This window comes from Ptychodera flava, chromosome 17 (assembly GCF_041260155.1).
Source record: "Ptychodera flava strain L36383 chromosome 17, AS_Pfla_20210202, whole genome shotgun sequence".
Classification (NCBI taxonomy): Eukaryota; Metazoa; Hemichordata; class Enteropneusta; family Ptychoderidae; genus Ptychodera; species Ptychodera flava.
Window position 1 is genome coordinate 3,244,180 of NC_091944.1, and position 18,831 is coordinate 3,263,010.

At 37.4% G+C, this 18,831-nt stretch overlaps 2 protein-coding genes across 2 annotated transcripts in view; one reads left to right on the forward strand and one right to left on the reverse strand.

Moving 5' to 3' along the window:
* LOC139115175 (uncharacterized) overlaps positions 1-18,831 on the forward strand; it is a 95,953-nt gene that overhangs the window by 47,198 nt on the left and 29,924 nt on the right. The window lies entirely within an intron of this gene.
* LOC139116588 (uncharacterized) lies at positions 15,362-15,982 on the reverse strand. Its single transcript, XM_070679184.1, has one exon. The coding sequence runs from the start codon at positions 15,980-15,982 to the stop codon at positions 15,362-15,364; it is 621 nt and encodes a 206-aa protein (XP_070535285.1).

Consider the following 18,831-nt stretch of genomic DNA (forward strand, 5'->3'; position numbering starts at 1 on the left):
TCTATAAAATCATCCATCCGCTTCTGCAGATCAATAGTACATGGTATATGATAAATGATGGTTTATCAATCAGTGTTCAAAAAAGTACTAGCTGAACATTACACTTCAAACCCAAGAAAGATATTTTATAATTATTGGAAACTTTTTACTATGGTATCAATAAAGGAATCTTCAAAACTCGAGACAAACTGAATTCCATCGACTGATACAAGGTTCGTTTTGAGTGTTGAGACATTGACGGTAAAGTAGAAAGCGCCTCTTGAAAGACTTTAGCTATTGCTCAAACTTTCAGTAAGGAAACTTTGAACCATTCACTTTCGAATTAAAATAAAACATAATAATCGGGCATAATCGTTTAAAATTTGGCACTAGAGAACCGAATTACCCAATATTTATCGACACTTGAAATTTAAAGTGGCCAATGGATGAAGTCTATGTGGTAATAACATTTTTCAATTTTCACAAAATAAGACAATGAAAACTTAAATTACTCAATGAACTTCAGTTTGAGCTGTCACTATATAGTTGTAGACCGAAAGAATAATATAAAAGTTTGAGAGTCAGAATGTACGTCTCTTAAGCGCATTCTACTTTAACATTTGTAAATATTTAGTAATTCGTATTATGATGATTCTGAGCTTTCTCGAAAAACTTTCGATTTAATGTGTCAAATTAGTTGTTGCAACACAGACGCCGGTTCGAGAACAAAGTGGTCGCAATGAAATAATTGACACTTCGTTCTCATAAATCTTCAAGTTCTATGGACCTTTTCCCGGTTATCCTACAATGCATTCCTGCAGCCTTATCAAACATCGTGTACACACTCATAAAAACAAAAAACATACTGATTCTATATTGTGCAAGTGATTCTTATGCAAAATGACACAAGTTTTCCATGCAAAAATGCCTCGTGTAATTGTATCCGTAGGTACTCTAATATAAGGTCAGAATGTAACTTGCCAGAATGTTCTATGGCTAACATAACCTGCATATACTCCAGGCCTGAAAAGTTCTATGGTTTATGTACGCTGTACTCTAGCACGCACTGCATCATGGGACCAGTAAAAGAACTATACAGAATGAGTCGCCATCACGTTATTTGTTTATCGAAGTACGCTGCTGCCGATATTTGAAGGCCTTCTACCTTCCTCTTACAATAAACCGCCAAGTAGGCTGTTCACAACATACAGCAGATGCTACCGAAGTTTGACGCGGTTTATCCCGAGAAATCTATTATAAGCATCATGGAACCTTTAAGGCTGCGTTCACAAATAACGATTGGGGGGGGGGGGCGGAGGAATCGCGATTGAAATCATTTTTTTTCAGACCCCCCTTCAATACCCTAAAATATTTTCAAATGCCCCCCTCTATTTGATCAAAATATTTCAAGTGCCCCCCCCCCCCCCCAACTATCAGCAATGATATTTGTAAAGGATGTGCGCGCAGACAAAATATACACGTATTGCACCATTCCGCTCGCAGATGTTCAACATTACCTGTTATTAGTACTTTGTAAAGTCATATTTCTAAGGCAAGTTCTTATATTGATTCATTTTTAAACGCATCAGTGAACTTTTTGGATTTATCAGTCTAAGCCAACTTGAGTTAATCCAACTCTGGCCAGGTCAATTGCTCCTGCCGAAGAGCACACGAAATGACAATCATGAGAGAGTATGCAAATTGTGAATTCTGGCTTATTGCCATATTGTAAAAAGCTGAGCACAGTGACCGACCAAAAATTGTTGTCAAAAGTACAAGACATATATGAATTAGATGCTACTAAAAATTGACAATATTGGAAGGTTAAAATATTCCATGAAATAAATGTTTTAATCTCTGAAATTTTGGGTGTAATAATGGCAAATTTGGTTAAAAATAAATAATTCCATTTAGTCAGATATTTTTTCATTTAGTCTTTACTGTTCAAAGTTTTACTTTGTATTATTTTATGACGTGACTATGAAAATTTAGAAAATTGAACATGGTGACCCCATCTTTTTTCTTTAATATTATTCTCATATGCCAGAAAGTCTCCTGGTCTTCCATGTGTTGCTCTCTGGCCTAATCTTGTGTACAAGTATGTTTCACTGTCATGAGCGTCATTTGACACAAACTCTTCTTCAACTACCATGTACATCAGAGTCAGAGCTATCTCTATCACTGCTCAGGTATGCAGTGACAGTGACACTGCAGTAGCAGGGCAGTATCTGATAGTGACACTGCCCGCAAGCAGTGGTTGTATTAACTTTGACAAATTTTGACAGTATTTTTGTTCAGTTTATACAACTGTGTTCTTGTTCTACTCCCTACAGCATGTTGAACTGTCCAGTATTCAGCTTGCTATCACAGCCTGTGTATGTGTACCATGCATTTGTATCACTGACAACTGACTGTCACTGATTAAACTATCACCTGATACATATTTATATATACAGGCTTTGTCGACAAATTAATATTGTGTGTTTGATTATGCTGTAGGGAGACAGCAAGAAACTGAAGTTGATATATTACATAGAAATATTGCAAAAATCATCAACGGTTGCAGCTTCTGCCCTGTTACTAGGCTCGTACTAAAGTCATGAAATATGACAAAATGGTTCTAGATTTTGTTAAATGATTACTAAAATTAAAACAATTGGATGACATAAAAATGGTATTCGTTTTCATTGAATCACCTACAAAAACTTGGAATTGGAAAATGTAAAACATAAAAAAATTTCAAAGTCCCCCCTACAGGCAGAGAAAAATTTTCAAGTCCCCCTTCTACTACCCCAAAAATGTTCGAATCCCCCCTGAATTCCTCCAGCCCCCTAACCATTTTTTGTGAACGCAGCCTAAAAGAACTATACAAAACGAGTCGTCATTACGTAATTTGTTTAGCGAAGTACGCTGCTGCCGATATTTGAAGGCCTTCTACCTTCCTTTTACAATAAACCGCCAAGTAGGCTGTTCATAACATACAGCAGATGCTACCTAGGTTTGACGCGGTTTATCCCGAGAAACGCATTTTAAAAAAGATGAGGAAATTGAGGATTTAGAACTAGAGCCGACTTCTTTTATAAAACTGAAAAACAGTGTTTTCAGATAGTGAGTCTCTACTCTCTCCGATCTTGGAGCACCTATTCCCAGCGACTATTGGAAAGACCAGACGGCTGCCTATTATGGCCGGGGCAGGGCCGGCAAATTCTTCCTGTGCATCGGTCAAAATAAGTGAACCACCCTACCCATTGCACCAAAAAATTGATGAAACCCCCCTTTTAAGATGACAAAAATTCATGATCCCCATTGCTTAGTAAAGCTTCACACACAAACACCTCTGGAGTGTGGGTGCTATAGACTCCAAAAACGATTTTTAAAAATGACCCCTTAACAAATCTCCCGTTCTGACTTACTATAATTTTTAACACCCCCCCCCCCCTCAAAGGAATCCGAGAGAAATTACGGGTGGTTCGCAATTTTTTTGCGCAAGCATTTTTGAAGGATCATGAAATTTCGTGCATGCCTTTTGGGGAGGGTAATCATTTTTTGCTCAAATATTAGAAGGCAAAATGTGGCTCATATGGTGCCTCGTCCCAAAATGTCAAATCGTATTACATTGGAGTATAACGGGCAAACTATTAACATTTTCCCATACAATATCTATATCTGTACACTTAAACATGCTAGATGATTCATGTAAATGTACTTTGCTTGCAGTGGCAGGTAAAAAGTGCACATGTGTACAAAAAATTTGATATTTGGATTTAATTGATATTATTGATTTACTTTACATGGCAGTTTATGAGAAAACTGTGTATTATTTTTTCAATACAAAACTAGCAATATATATGCATTTATAGACGTTTGATAATTGACATACACACATTTGATTGGATATGTGGTTTCAACTCGTATGTGTACAAATAATTCGATTTGGAATTTCACCGAAAAATGTTCATCCACTATACATGGGAGTCTATGATAAAACTATGAATATTTTTTCTAATGAAAAACTTGCCATACTAGTGCATATATAGACGTTTGATGATTAACATAATTGTACTTGATTACAATGTGATGGTTACAATTGCATATTATGTGTACAAGAAATTGATTTTGGAATTGAACCAAAAATGTCCATCCATTATACAAGGGAGTCCATGGGGAAACTATCAGTACTTTTTTAAATATAAAACTAGCTAAATATGTGTATTTATAGCAATTTGATAATTCATTTTAATGTACTTGATTAGACTAGGGTGGTTACAAGTGGATGTGTGTGCAAGAAATTTGTTTTCGGAATTTCACCAAAATGTTGATTCACCATATGGGAGTCTATAAGAAAACTGTGAATAATATTTTTACAAGGGTAAACTAACTAAATCTGTGCTTTTATGGGTGTTTGACAATTGATATAAATGTACTTACTTCAAATAGGGTGTTTGAAAGTCCAGATGTGGACAACAATTACGATATGGAATTTCACCTAAAAGTTTTATTTCACTTTTCATTGTAGTCTACAGGTAACTGTTAAATGTTTTCTCTGACAAAACTTGCTATATCTCTAATATGTAAGTAATAGGAACTGTACATTGCCCTTAGTGGACTCGATTTACAAGAAGACATTGCAAGCCTCAGAGTTGCCAAAGCAAGATGTTCAATTACAGATAATTATACTTTTATTTAGATTAATGACGTCAGAGAGTGAAATCATGAATGAATCATTTTTATTTCCCAGAGTATTTTTGAACACTGAAACTGCTTTTTTACTGGACGGATACTTTTGAAAATTAAGTGACCACCGCCCCTGCGCTGTTTGAACACTGCATGCATGACTCCCCCTTTGCAGTTTTCAAATTTAAGGTGACCCACGGACTTTGACGGCCCATCCCTGGCCGTAATAACTGAACGCTCCCTAACGGAGACCAGTCAGTCCAGTAATAACAGTACGAAAGTATCTGATGTGAAAAGTGAAACAAAGACGACTTAATCGACAGCACCACATTGAAATCTACTACCAGTAAGCATTAGAATTTAGAAAGAGAGGAATTTTGAAAACAAAATGATCGCGATATAGGTACGCGTATTGCCGAGTTCGGGGATGGATTTCCCTCACCAAAAGGCACAATTTATTCAATAAACCAGCATCGATAGCTTCCACTTCATCTCTCAATTCATACCTACTGTCGTCTTTTCATCACAATTGATCTTTTATGCATGTTGGGTACGATTTCAGAGGGGACTTGTGATATCAACAAGAAACTACTCTCCGACAACGGTTGCCACACACTCCTTACCCGAATTGACATGTTTCATGCAATCGCGGACTAACAGTAGATGGTTAATCACCGCACTGCTACTTTCAAATGTGCTGCGGCTGTTTTTAGAAACAGGAATCCTGTTTCCAAACTTCTTCTATTTTTGATGCTTACATTGGCATTCGATCCAGAGGCGTTCGTTGACAGGGTATTCTACTTGATCGATCGATCATCTGCTCGGTCAATCTATCGCATATACTGTTGCTCTGCCTTCAACCGCAACTAACGTTAGAGGGCAGAGCAACGTGTACGCTATCGCTTGATCTAGCAGACGATCGATCGATCAAGCCGACTACCCAGCCAGCGAACACCTATACTTCGATCACCGTGTATCGAACCACAAGCGACTGTGACCATTCCTTGAGACAATGCGCGGATGATCGAATTAATCTAGAACAGACTGAATTATCAATTGGGGTCGTCACTTTTTATGTGATTTAGCATCGAGAGGTTCTTTCGAATTTCCATTTAGGCCTATCTATATAAGAGAGTTTTTTTAGGAAATCCTACTTCTATTTTGACTTTTCTTAATTTTTTCTTGAATTATAAAAGTCAATTTGTAAGGAATCAGACTTGTAAAAGCCAATTTTCGTCTCTTCAAGTTTCTTATTCTGTCTCATTAAATCACATTATTCGTTAACAACTGGCTTGATAAATCCCTAGCAACGGAGAGTTCACAAAGAAAACGCTATCGCATTACATTAGTAATAGAACCTTCTCATATTTGCCGACAGGATATAGTACATAAGGTCTATTCACGTGGTAGTACACTCACATGAGACAACAAAGTATAGACACATTGGCTGTTATCTTCTCTGCCATAATTTGTATTAAGAAGACGCTGATATTTAGTTGAAGTATGATGGTTACAGATAACCCGCCAATTTCGCGACTATCGCTGTAGCCGTGTAAAATAATGTCAGTCTGGTCTTTGCAGTGTGGCAGGCTTTTAGCAAAGTTAATGGTAAGAGAACATGTTCGAATATTCTCTGAATATTAAATCCCTCAAGCTTGAAACGTGAAGAATGATCTGGCTTTGAAAACTTCACCGACTTGCTTGAGTCCGAAGGCCGGGAGTTGGAATCGAAAAGAAATATGACCGAAAGCAAAAAAAAAGGAAAGAGAAATTTATCCAAATGCGTGACTAGTTTCGAAGCTGCTTCCAGGTATAGTCGGTACACTTTAATTTCAGCTGGAAAGGAGAGCTAGCAACCATGATATACAAATTGCTTCGATTAAGTTTAGATGCGGTGTTATTCGGTGTACGTGAACTACAAGTGAAATATTTTGTTACAGGTCTTTTAGTAGCATGTCCAATTAGCAAAGGGAAATGACTGCGAACACATGATTATAAAATCCATTGTAATGTTACTGGGATCTCATACTTTCCAACATTGGCGTTGAGTGGTGGATTGTTTGAGAAATTTGCAAAATATGAAAATCCAATTTACCCCAAATTAGTTCCAATCGTGTTACATACACAGTATCACAAATTACCAAGACTGGCATCACGGGTACGCGGGTATTCTATGAAATTCGATGAAAAATCTCTGTCAAGTAAGGGAGTGGGACGCCATTCACGGATTTGAATGTCAATAATGCAGTAACATAGAAAATACGTATGTCAATCGGCAAGCAGTGTAAGTCACGAAGATGGTTCGTGATGGAACAATCATGTCTAACCCTAAGAATCAAAAGCAACGCCTAAGAGGATGTGAGACGAGGCCTTACAGAAAATTGCTTCACGTATTGTGACACGAACTGGGGCCTCAGTGTAAGTAATATGTCTAATTTTTGGACAAAAAGAAAGTACTGTACTTGTAGTATTCTCCGTATTGACATCCATAGCATTAAAATTAGAAATCACGATGAGATCGGGACAACATTTAGTTCATACGAGAAATAACTCGATCAACACTATTACCAGAAACACAGAGTCTGGTCGTCAGTACATATATATAACTCACACGTTTAGGGGTGATAGGGAAGTCGTTGTTAAAAATTAAAAAAATATATGGAGGCGGTTATAGACCCTTGAAGCACGCCACTACCTGCGACTCACGTCCAAGATAGTGAACAAACTGAGATCTGTCTGCCAGGTAAGAGCGAAAACTTTGAAAAGATGACCCTGAATCACCATAGATAGTGTGCTTATCAATGAGAATATCATGTCCACCCAGATCAAAAGCTTGACGTAGATGCAAATACAATAAACCATTGGAAAGACCGGATCAATTAATGTTAGAGAAGAGGTTATCCGTCAGTTTTAATAGTTAGAGCCAAGTGACATGAGCGATGTTTTCTGAAGCCAGATTGGGACTCAACAATCAAAGAGTTCAAATGGAAATAGTTAAAATAGCTAATATAAACATGCTTGCAAAGGGTTTTAGAGAGAAAGGTCAAAAAGAAATAGGCCTATCGTTGTTAACACCACTTTAAAATTTCGAGCCATCCCTTCGAATGGAACTGTACGGGCATATTTATAACAGCTAATCACCATGTCTTTCCGTTCCTTAATTGAAATGACAGAAAGTGTTGCCTTAGCAGCAGCGTTTCCAAATATATTGGAAATGTTGTCTATTCAAAATAGGATTTGAGACGTTAACATCACAGGAAGCTTATTTCACTCTTGACAATTACCTTATCTTTCACCGTTGCGTGTAATAAGAGCTTGAAAACTCGAAATCAATGTGGAAATGAGCGAATGTAAACGAGATATCAAGAATGATCTTTGAAAAATATTCCAGATAATTATGATGTTTCTGAAAAAAAGGAATCGATGAACTTGTATTTCTGATGACTATGAAAAATGTTACCCAATCAAGCAACTCGCAGGGCGCCCTTCATCGAAAGATAGCATGTACAATCCTAGCCATCCCCCACTCAGTTCATCCCTCTCGATTTGAAAGTATACTGCATTTGTCACTCTTCCCCCCTCAATTTTCCTTCGGCAGCCGCACCACCGATAGTATGGAGAAGGCAGACCTACGACTGCTAGACCTAAGTATAGAACCAAGCCCCACCGCTCTGTAATAAAACGTCACTGTTAAGGTAAGAACGCGCCTCAGGGAAAGATTTTCGGGCTCTCAAATTTCTACAAATCTTTTCTGATCAACCACTTGAGGGGGCTCATTTAAAGTTCTTGCATGGAGAAAGAAAAACTTTCAGTGTCTTAGTTTTTCGAAAATCCAAAATTTAATTTTCCTCCATAGAGTTAACACAGGGATGGTGGCCATTTTGAATTTCAAATGTCGCAAAATATTTTTTTTTTTTTTTCGCTAGTTCCAAACTTTGCACGGTGAGACCTGATTTTTACTGTCGATTTCGTAAAGGAATGATTGAAAGTGTCATTTAGGAAGCTTTGAGTAAAATTTTAAGTCTTTCACTTTCGAGGCGCTAACTACCTTAACAAGCGTCAACACAAGATCGTATCGATTATTAATCATCAGTATTTAGACACGTCGTCCTAAAATGGCGGACATATACTTTGAAAATCACTTTGAGAAGCACTGAAAATTACATCTCCTAGAAAAAAGGTGGCGCTTATTCATCTATAAATTAAGTACAAGAAGAAAGAAAATGTCACCCACTTATGAAAAATTAAATTTATCTATTCTCAAATTACACATTACTCGGAAAATTCCGGAAACAATTATTATAACTGAAGCAAGCGAAAGAATAGCAAGTCTTGAAAGGGTTGTTAAAAACCAGTTCTGAAAATAAAACGACGTTCATGAATTATTCTTATTTTTAATGCAAATATTTTGTAGTTATCAATTTCCTCTAGGAGCTTCGCATAATCTTGAAAAAGATCTTTAAAAGTCGCACTGTCTCAATATAAATGACCCAACGCTGATACTCAGTCAAGAGTTTAATTCTTAGACATTGGTTCGCGTGATCAAAGTTGCACATGTGCGCTGATGACTTACATATCGTTGGTGTTTCTAAACTCGACAAAACCCACTTCCTTTGACGCTATATCGAACCCTCAGAGCAGTTTTAACTTCCTTTCACAGGAAACGCCCCCGTCTCTCAGGAACTCTGTATTAAGTTTCATTTAGTGGCGCATTTGTCCAATTTACTAATCGCTGTAATGAGCAGACATCACTGGAAACCATACAGTAACAAATCACCGCAGTCCTGCAGGAGCTAACTGAACACTTTTAGCCCGCCATTCTCAGTACTGAAAAACCGACAAACAATGGTCAAAGCTATTCTAGTGTGTTATTACAGTGCAAACTGTGGGACGGTGCTAAAAATAGTGCAATATTTTCGAGGCAACAAAGTCTTTATACCTAAACTAAAGAAATGGTGAATTACATGTATTTCCATATGAAACTAATATGGAATATTCTGGTATAATAATGTTACAATGGAGATTTGCTCTTCATCATTTTTCATGTTGTAGATTGTTGAGGGCTTTAATCGTCTAGCTGGTTGCTAGATACAAAGGGCTCTTTATTCATTCACACTATGGACTCTACGAAGACGTGAAAATTCATTTCAAGTACATTGTATTTATTTCTAGGTAGACAAGCTTGACAGATGCCATTACCAAGACAAAGTCTCGCCCATGTCTAGGTGTGTCTTGGAATAAAGCCAGGTAGTTGATCGCCTTGTCCTCCTGTTTCGCATTGTCGAAATTCTGAGTTTTGAAAAGTGCCTATAGGTGTGGGTTCATTCATACAATAGATTTTAATTATCATACACGAATTTATCCAATCATAAATATCCATACAATTCTTAAAATAAATAACCATAGGAGTTTCAATTTACATAGCATTCATAATTAGTTATTCATGGCCAACAAGTTACAAAATATCACTTAAAATTCTCATTTCCAATAATTAAGCTGTAGCATAAACAAGCTGGTAATATTGAAAATATGCTGTCAAACACAATAAGCGTCTTTGTACATTTGTCGCCGATTAAATGTGTGGCTGTTTTATATGCAAATCAATTATAATTTAGAACCCAGTGTTTTAAGTAATAACAATGGTGTTAACATTCGCTAAATGTATGAACCTATGCGTGAGATACGTTAGCTTTTCCTTTAGCGGTGCGTCATTCAAGTTGAAATTTCAACTTTGTTTACATTAGTAATTTCATAATGGACTTCCTTAAGGTAGTATGCGCCTCGAAAGTGAAAGACTTACACTTTTACTTAAACTTTCCTAAATGATATTTTTAACCATCCTCTAAGCAAATCAACAATAACCAGATATAAACTGAAAATGTTCACGTGTTTCATCATATATTGCATTTTATGTGCAAATTTTAAACCTTTGCCGCATGTTTGCAACTTAATTGAAAGTGTTATGATCAACATAATGAACAATATACACCACAGATCAATTCTAAAGGGCATTAAGTATTCAAATATGTAATTAGCTGAAATAAAAATAATAAATTACTTTGAGTACTTGTATCACCTCTTAATATAGCACGCGTAATTGCCTTTGGTCAAGTCCTTCAAGCTATACATTCCAAACTGTGAAAGCTCATTAGATATGCAAATTATACATAAGCTGATATGAAAATGCGAAATGACTTTCAATATTATTATAACCTGGTATAATCATCAATGTACATAGCACGTTTTGCCAACTGTGATCAAGTAAATCCCAGTATTAACATGGAAAATTAGGAATTGGCTTAAATAAAAATATTAAATGACTTTCAATAATGTTGTATCATAGTATCTTTAGTCAATAGTCAATACAGATAAATATCCCTAATTAAGAAAGTTCATCAAATATGCAAATTAGAAATCGGCTGAAGTAAAATGCTAACAACTTTCAATAATGTTGTATTATTGTATCTTAAATATATGTAGCAAGATTCATCAACTTTGGTCAAGTCAATTCAGATATATATCCCTAATTAGAAATGTTCATTACATATACAAATAAGGAATTGGCTGAAATAAAACTAATTAATGACTTTTAATAATGTTATATCATAGTATCTTTCATGTATATAGCAAGTTTCAACAACTCTATCGAGTTAATTCAGATATATATCCCTAATTGGAAAGTTTCATTAAATATGCATATTAGGAATTGGTTGAAGTAAAAATGCTTGATGCCTTTCAATAATGTTAAATCATAGTATCTTCAATATACATACCAAGTTCGTCAATTTTAATATAGCCAATTCAGATATATCCCTAATTAGGAAAGTTCATTGATATGCAAATTAGCAATTATCGTTCATGTCAATCCTTAATATCTTTCACGGCTGATACATCTTGGTGTGATCAACATTTGTAGCAAATCTCATTAGATTGTTTTCAGTCATTCTCAATGTATATCCGTGTTTTCTTAAATCATTAATAATGCAAATGAGCAAAAAGCAAGCAAGCCACACCCGCCAAAAACTAATCAGTTCTTTCCATTTGCAAACTGAATCTTTGTACCGGACTTGATTCTGATCTGATGAGCCTTTTTTGAGATATCGAGCACACAGACAGACAGACAGACAGACAGACAGACATCGCTGTGACATGTGCTCACGTGTGTGGACACGTGAGCAAAAAATCGGGGGTCACTGTGCAAATAACAAATTACCGAACGTTTTGCGATACTTGCAATTCAAAATGTTCGCAAAACTAAGCCGATGAAAAGTTTTCTTACACCAAGAACTTTACCAGATATGAACTGAATGTGCTCACGTGTTGATATCCGGTGAACAGACTAGAAAAATTTTGCATTTACTCAACACTACGAGTGCTAATGTGACCCCTGAATGGAAGGAATGACGTGTTATATGAATGACTTGTACAGATTTTGAGTTTGACAAAATTATAAACTTAGTTATCGAGCATTGAAATTGACTGCTGATGACTCGATATGTATTGACATTTATCAGACACTACTGGACGCATGAAATAATACAGTATGACATGATTTACTGCGTACTTTTTGACTGTTATGAAATTGTGGAAAACAATTGTACCTTTGACCTGTCTCAAACGATGACGAGCAAATCAATTGTACCTTTGACCTGTCTCAAACGACGACGAGCAAGGAGATGTTACGCAACATTTGCATAAATCAGATTAATCACAAACCAAAACACAAGAACAAAGACAGACAGTGCGTATTCTGACGGCAGTTCAATTGAGCACATGACGCGGAGTGCAAGACAGACTTCTGATAAGACTAGACGTATATACGGTCTACTGCCAGAGTAACTATCTCTGACGAGGATTTATTGTATTATGTTTTTCAATATTCCTGTCAATAAACCCAATTCATACCAATATTATGGACACCCGTTTGAGGCGTGTAATAAGAACCATCAGATATCTGTTATATAATTATATATATAGTAGGTTTCATCAACTTTCGCACAGTACTCTCAGAGATAAATCACTAATTACAAAACTATATTTAAAATGTAAATGAGCTAATTATTAACTTGACACGCCCAATGCTTCTCAGTACAATTGAATATTTATCAGATCAATATCTGTAGCAAGTTTCATCAAATGTAATGCTGTAATTTTGAAGTAAATTACTATTGCAAATTCAAGTAATATCACTAATTGCAAAGTTCTTAAATATGCAAATGACCCTTAAATAACTCCACACAACTAAATGCTTTACACCACAATAGATCTATCGGTTAGGTATCGGATTAGTATCTGCAGCAGATTCATCAAATTTGGTGCAGTTATTTTGGAGTTATATGACTAATTACAAAACTTCATAAAATATGCAAATGAGCTGTTTGTTAACTTGACACTGCCAAATGCTTGTCAGTACAACTAGATATTTATCAGATCAATATCTGTACCAGATTTCACTGACTTGAGTGCCGTAATTTCAGAGTTATATACCTAATTACAAAGTTCATTAAATATGCAAATGAACCCTTAATTAACTTGACACTACTAAGTGCTTTACACCACAGTTAGATATCAGTCAGATCAGTATCTGCAGCAGAATTCATCAAATTTGGTGCAGTTATATTAGAGTTATATGACTAATTATAAAACTTCATAAAATATGCAAATAAGCTATTTAATAACTTGACACAGCCCAATGCTTCTAAGTATAATTAGATATATATCAGATCAATATTTGTTGCACGTATCATCAAGTTTGGTGCAGGAATTTCAGAGTTATGTCACTAATAACAAAAGTTCGTTAAATATGCAAATGAGCAGGTAATTGACATGACACTCACAGTATCACCATTATGTTCTGAGATTGTCATCTGTCAAAACATGAAATTTTGTGCAGTATTTCTTGATATATGTCTACACTGTCATTACCGTCTCCATAGGGAAACCATTGTACGGAAAAAATGATATTGCATAACTTCATTAATATGCAAGCAACACTTAACAAAATCTAATCAGTTCTTGCAAGTAGCATATGGTACCTGTGTACCAAATCTGACTTGAATCTGTTGAGGCGTTTTTGAGTTATCGTGTAAACAGACAGACAGACAGACAGACACACACACACATACACACACACACTAACACACATATGTACACACACACACACCGACAGATAAACAGACATCGCTATGACATTAGCCCACGTGTAAACACGTGAGCTAAACATGAACGCCTACAAGAGGTAGATCAGAAAAGAATTGTATATTTTGAGAGTCCGAATATCAGTCCGCCTCGAGGTGCATAACATCATCTTTTCGACTGACCTTAGCACAGAAATGTAACGATCCTTGGACTACGTGGTAATAACATACTGAACATACTGGTATCGGATACCTCATCAAAGCGATTGACATACTTTGAAACGTCAAACAATGATCCCAAAGAAATTGTTTTAATTCAAATACAGGTAGTACGCACCATGAAACGGGAAAAAACACTTAACCTATTCCCTGTCAACAGGTCTACAATCACCATTGATAATATTGGATTTGGGTCAGACCATGGTGGTGAAAGGGTTTGTTATTCGTTTAGGCCTCACCCATTATTTTCATCGTCCTATTTTTGTTGAGGTAGGAAAAACCCAACCAACAATAATTGAAGTACAGAAAAGCTCTCTTCCACTGTGAATTAGCACAACAGACATGTTTCGAACAAATCTCTTGTCCTTCATTAATGTCCACACTTGATCTGACAGAAAGATCCAAATGCAGGCATTTAAAAAGCTGGAGATGTGAACAAACTCGAGGTGTGAAAACGTTTCATTGTCACAGACAATGTGGACATTGAACTGTTCACTGACTTTCAGGATGTCATCATAGATGGGTGGGATCTCATATTTTCCAACATTGGCGTTGAGTGGTGGATTGTTTACATTAATGTACATGGCCTCTAATAATCTTCTTTTGTCAACGTTCGAATACACTACAAAAAAGAGGAATACAGACATACTTCAAAAGCAGCAACACACTTCGAGATATCCTGGTCAAACCCAAAGATAAAAATAAGAAAGAACATGAAAGACGTCATCTACTAAATAGATTGTGCAACACCGGGGTGTAATGTGTGACAATGCAACGTTTTCACACCTCGAGTTTGTTCACACCTCCAGCTGTTTAAATGCCTGTATTTGGATCTTTCTGTCAGACTCTGGTCAAGTGTGGACACCGTTGAAGGACAAGCGATTTGTTCGAAACATGTCTGTTTTGCTAATTCACAGTGGAAGAAGAGAACTTTTCTGTACTTCAATGTTGATGCTTCCATGATGAACATAAATTGTATCTTAAACCAAGAATTACTTTACTTATATCAAATATTTGCCTATATTGAATTTCATTTATCAGAAAACTTAAGATATTTACATCAGGTATCCGAAAACGTGCATGATAAACCAGTTACTTATTTAAAAGGATAACCTCACGGTTTCCTGTAGCTTGCTTTAAGCTGGCAAATGTTAAAGAACTTTCATTTTTGAAGGAGTAAAATATTTCAAAGTAAATTGAAATGAAAAGGAGATGGGTTTTAGCAGACTATCTGTTTTAGGATTATAGATCCTGACTCAAACTATGGACTTTATTATTCAAAATCTCTGACACTACTTCTTATTGGTTTGTTATCAGCTTAATCTCAATTTTGGGGTATTGCAAGGCCAAAACTAATGTACGGTTTCGCAAATGGTCGCTATGTCACGCGACTGTGCCTGGCGGCTGAAGTTTTCAGATTTGACTTTGTTCTGCGCATTCGACTGCGAAGAAGTGATTGTGATCAGGTTCTTGTTGGGTTTTCTGAACAGATGTTTCTTGAAAGATTTGGACATCAGAGCGTAAATGAATGGATTCACAGCGCTTCCCAGGTACATGACAGAGATTGTTAGGTTGAACTTCACGGGATTGATGGGAACCTGGTCACTGAAACTCTGCAGGAAAAAGTAACATACGCCGGGCAAATACGTCACAAAAAAGCTGAGCACCAAGGTGATGGACACTCGTACGGTACCTATGTCCATTTTGTTCAGGTGATTGGCGTTCTGCAACCACGGCAAGACTTCTCGGCGGTGGCGAAGGGTCGTTCGGCAGATTGAGTAGTATGAAGCGAACATCAGTAGAAGGCAGACCACCATGATACCAGCCCCAGCGAAAGTCGACTTCAGCCCCGAGTCCGACAAGACTTTGGTGGAGAAGCAAGTCAAATCCGGAGCGAAGTTGGCCTTAACCGAGCCGTAAATGATACCAACAGTAAAGCTTGTTCCCATGAAGACAGTGACAAGTGATTTCATACCGTCCTTTGATACCTTCCTGCTATTCCAACTGCTCGTGTGATGCTCAACGTCGCCATGGTTATCATGGATATAAAGACAGATGAGAACATCAGAAATATCTGAAGTCTGCAAACAAACATGCCAGTAACACTGGAGAAGACATTTATAGCGTCAAGGTTGAATATCAAAATCAGTAAGCTGGAGCGAAGTCGCAGAGATCCAGACACTAAACAGACCATGGTGTCAGCCACGGCCAGCGAGGCAAGTTGTATGTTTGAAGCAGTTCGCATTTTCTTGTACTTAGAAATTACCAGGCATACTGTGGCGTTGCCAACGGTGCCTAGTATGATGACCGAACAGAGAATTACGGCGGATGCGATCAGACACACTCGTTCCGAGGACGAAACTGTTCCCTCCATGTGAGGTAGTGAAGCGTTGAGACCCCCACTTGTAGCCATAACTCCCTGTTTGAAAAACACTTCCCTTCCTCAGAGTGACGGAGGAGATAAGTGAGCATGAGCCTCCATCACAGTTGCTCATCCATAGTGCCGGCATAAGTTGTTGCAGTACGAGCTAATCCTGGTGGCTGACAGTCCGTGGACCAACGTCTTATAATGCGGCAAGCTCCTCGTCGATGTCACTCATAAATCGTCATCATTCTGTCAGTGATAATTTGTATGCGCATGCCCAAGGAGTATATTTTTCCCCACACCTTTCACGTGATCAATGATATTTCGGTGTGGAGCAGAGCGATGACCATGGAATTATAGGCAACTTTAGTCTTGTAGAATGTATGTACAGTAAAGTATACTTCTAATTCTAAACATGCTAAGATAATGTTTGGACAATCTTTCTCCAAAATTGTACATTATTCACTAAAAGGTTTATTCTTACTTGACACATTTACATAAAAATTTGGCTAGTCATCAACAACGCGGCAAATAGATATATTTAAAATTGCCACAATAATTCCTCTCTCTCCCTCCCTCCCTCTCTCTCTCTCTCTCTCTCTCTCTCTCTCTCTCTCTCTCTCTCTCTCTCTCTCTCTCTCTCTCTCTCTCTTACAAATTCTTCCAGAAAAATAGGGCACTGCACTGTACTGTACTGTACTCTGTGTACTGTACTGTACTGTACTGTACTGTACTGTACTGTACTGTACTGTACTGTACTGTACTGTACTGTACTGTACTGTACTGTACTGTACTGTACTGTACTGTACTGTACTGTACTGTACTCTGTGTACTGTACTCTACTGTACTGTACTGTACTGTACTGTACTGTACTGTACTGTACTGTACTGTACTGTACTGTACCGTACTGTACCGTACTGTACTGTACTGTACTGTACTGTACTGTACTGTACTGTACTGTACTGTACTGTACTCTCTCTACTGTACTGTACTGTACTGTACTGTACTGTACTGTACTGTACTGTACTGTACTGTACTGTACTGTACTCTGTGTACTGTACTGTACTCTGTGTACTGTACTGTACTGTACTGTATGTACTGTACTGTACTGTACTGTACTGTACTGTACTGTACTGTACTGTACTGTACTGTACTGTACTGTACTGTACTGTACTGTACTGTACTGTACTGTACTGTACTGTGTGTACTGTACTCTGTGTACTGTACTGTACTGTACTGTACTGTACTGTGTGTACTGTACTGTACTGTACTGTACTCTGTGTACTGTACTGTACTCTACTGACTGTACTGTACTGTACTGTACTGTACTGTACTGTACTGTACTGTACTGTACTGTACTGTACTGTACTGCACTGTACTGTACTCAATCCAAATACGTTCATCATTACCGAAGTACAAGTTCGACAACAAAATTTTATATCGACAATCGACACATTGGACCCGTTTATGTCACATCACTTTTTTCGTGATTACAGATTTTTTCGCATTGATAACAAAGTCTCATATTATTCAGTTTTGTTGTTTATATGTTACTTTCCAGGTCTAGCTTACACATTATCCAATGTAGACATTCAAAGTCTCATGCCATGGTTATAATTTACTTTCCGGGAAACATTTACAGGGGTTGTAGGATAGAGATATTATTGAGGTTGTTAGTTTCCAAGCCCCCACCCGCCTCTAGTGAAATTCATTTACCACCATGTTGGCTTCCCGGCTCAACTAGATAGAGTGGGAAAGAGTAGGACTTCCTTCGCTGCCAATGGCGAGGTTCCGTATAGCGGGTATATCGAAGGTGAGTTCAAAATGTCTTATCTTCTGCAAGTTATCATCTTCTTAAACTTTTCCATCTGGATTGCGATATTCTCAATTTAACTCTCTCGCTAGCCTTGCGTACGATGCTGTGTGTTAGCTGTAGCGGCCAACACACAGCATCGTACGCAGGGCTATCTGCGAGGCCGTTTAACGCCGGTAACACACAACCCTGCCATGCAGAGCTAGGCAGCCCCGGTGGTGGCAGTCCCCGGGTTTGTGGGTACCCATGCACGTTACCAAATTCACGGAAAAGGGGGTGTTTTTCTTCAGTCATCTCGGAGATTCTAGGTCCGTGAAATCGAGAAAAAGGGGTACTTTTTCAGAGTAACCTCCGAGATTAGGGGTAGTCCAGCAGAGAACTCCAGATCCAAACGGATAAGGAAGATGATTGTGTATGAATGTGACTAAAATCAGGAGGACAAACATTTGTGATGTATGTACATGTATACAAAGTCAACCTCCAGGGTCAACCCTGGAAGTCAACATACTAAACTCCTAGATTTTCGAAAATAAGGGTATGTTTTTTACAGCTAATTTCTCCCAGATTTGCCACAAATAGGGGGTGTTTTTCTCAGAAATATTCTAGGAAAGGGGGTACTTTTCAAACTTGGGTAACAAGCATGG

Bases quoted from the DNA above. Each gene is read 5' to 3' on its own strand.
- LOC139116588 (XM_070679184.1), bottom strand. From the start codon at position 15,982: ATGAAATCACTTGTCACTGTCTTCATGGGAACAAGCTTTACTGTTGGT.